This window comes from Trichechus manatus, unplaced genomic scaffold (genome assembly GCF_000243295.1).
Source record: "Trichechus manatus latirostris isolate Lorelei unplaced genomic scaffold, TriManLat1.0 scaffold00027, whole genome shotgun sequence".
NCBI lineage: Eukaryota > Metazoa > Chordata > Mammalia > Sirenia > Trichechidae > Trichechus > Trichechus manatus.
This window is the reverse complement of record NW_004443963.1, coordinates 23760366-23761808: the sequence shown is the minus strand read 5'-3', so window position 1 is coordinate 23761808 and position 1443 is coordinate 23760366. Positions and strand designations below refer to the sequence as shown.

At 50.4% G+C, this 1443-nt stretch overlaps 1 protein-coding gene across 1 annotated transcript in view; it reads right to left on the bottom strand.

The window, feature by feature from the left end:
- LOC101357457 (keratin, type II cytoskeletal 1b) overlaps window positions 1–1030 on the bottom strand; it is a 13857-nt gene extending 12827 nt beyond the window's left edge. The window contains 2 exon segments of the mRNA XM_004391239.2: window positions 471–922; window positions 925–1030. Coding sequence (XP_004391296.1) covers window positions 471–922; window positions 925–1030 — 558 coding nt within the window.
- Between the last annotated feature and the right edge of the window lie 413 nt (window positions 1031–1443).

The following is a 1443-nucleotide window of genomic DNA, read 5'->3' as shown; positions in this document are numbered from 1 at the left end:
TGGATGGGTGGATGGGTGGATGGGTGGAAGGGTGGGTGGATGGATGGATGGATGGATGGATGGGTGGGTGGGTGGGTGGATGGATGGATGGGTGGATGGGTGGATGGGTGGATGGGTGGATGGGTGGATGGGTGGATGGGTGGATGGATGGATGGGTAGATGGATGGAAAATGAATAAAGATGAATGAGAATGAGGTTGCTACACCATCTATTTTGTCTGTTGGGTGTTTTCACACCTCTTATCTGCTTCCCTGCCAAGAGGAAAAGATGAAAATAAATCCCCCCAAGAAGTCAGATTGAGGCCTAAATGAGACAAGTGCCTTCCTAAGGTCCCAGGACATACATATCTGGAAGTGATTATGGCCACTAGACAGAGACAGTGTGATGAGATGAGTTGTGGCAGGGCGCAAGACCCTCCCAATCATTTGGTCAGTGTGTCCAAAGACTCTGCCTGCCCCTGAGGTACTCACCTTGTCAATAAAGGAGGCAAACTTGTTGTTGAGAGCCATTATCTGATCCCGCTCCTGGGTCTTGACCCTCTGAATTTCTGGGTCGACCTCCAGGTGAAGTGGCTGAAGGACGCTCTGGTTAATGGTCACCTCTCGGATGCCTCCCAGAGGACAAGAAGGACCAAAGCTCCCAAGCCCAAAATTGCTACCCCTAAACCCAGCACCACCAAAACTACCTCCTCCATAGCCACCACCCCCAATGCCACCATTTCCAAAGGCACCACCACCAAAACTTCTGCCTCCTCCAAATTCCCCTCCTGCTCCCCCACCCTGGCGAAAACCACTGGCACTTCTCCTCACTAGGCTAATGGAGATGCTTTTACTGCCACCCAGATTGTAGAGGCTCCTAGAGCCAACCCCCCTCCCATAGCCCCTATATCCACCACCACCACACCTCCCTCGGGCCTGACACCAGATCCCACAGCCCGGCTCCCACCACCAGAGCCTGCAGAACAGCCTGCACTGTAAACCCGCCTGCTCCTTGAGCTAAAAGTGGACTGAGAACTGAATTGTTGGCTCATGGTTGCTGGAGCATCCACAGAAGCAGACAAGAGAAAGGGCCCAGCTGGAAGGAAGCAAAGACCAGGGAAGGTAGGAGCTATGACTCCTTTGGCAAGAGATCTGCCTCCATCCGTATGTATACATGCATTCACTGGGCTGGGCAACTTCAGAATCCTGGGAGGGGAGTATTAATTTTTAGTTTGCCTGCAGCACTGTCTGTTTAAAAGCTCACACCTATGAGTTGCAGAAATTGCATTGTACATAAACTTCCCCAACTTGATCATTTATCATACATTTCTTGCCATTTAGAGATCAGAGTTAAATCATCTCTCAGGATCTACTTACTGGAAACTCGTATACAGTTTCTCCAAATAACTAGCCGATCTCTTAGAAACTCCACCATTGAGTTGTTTGTTTTGGGGTGTGCCTGAGA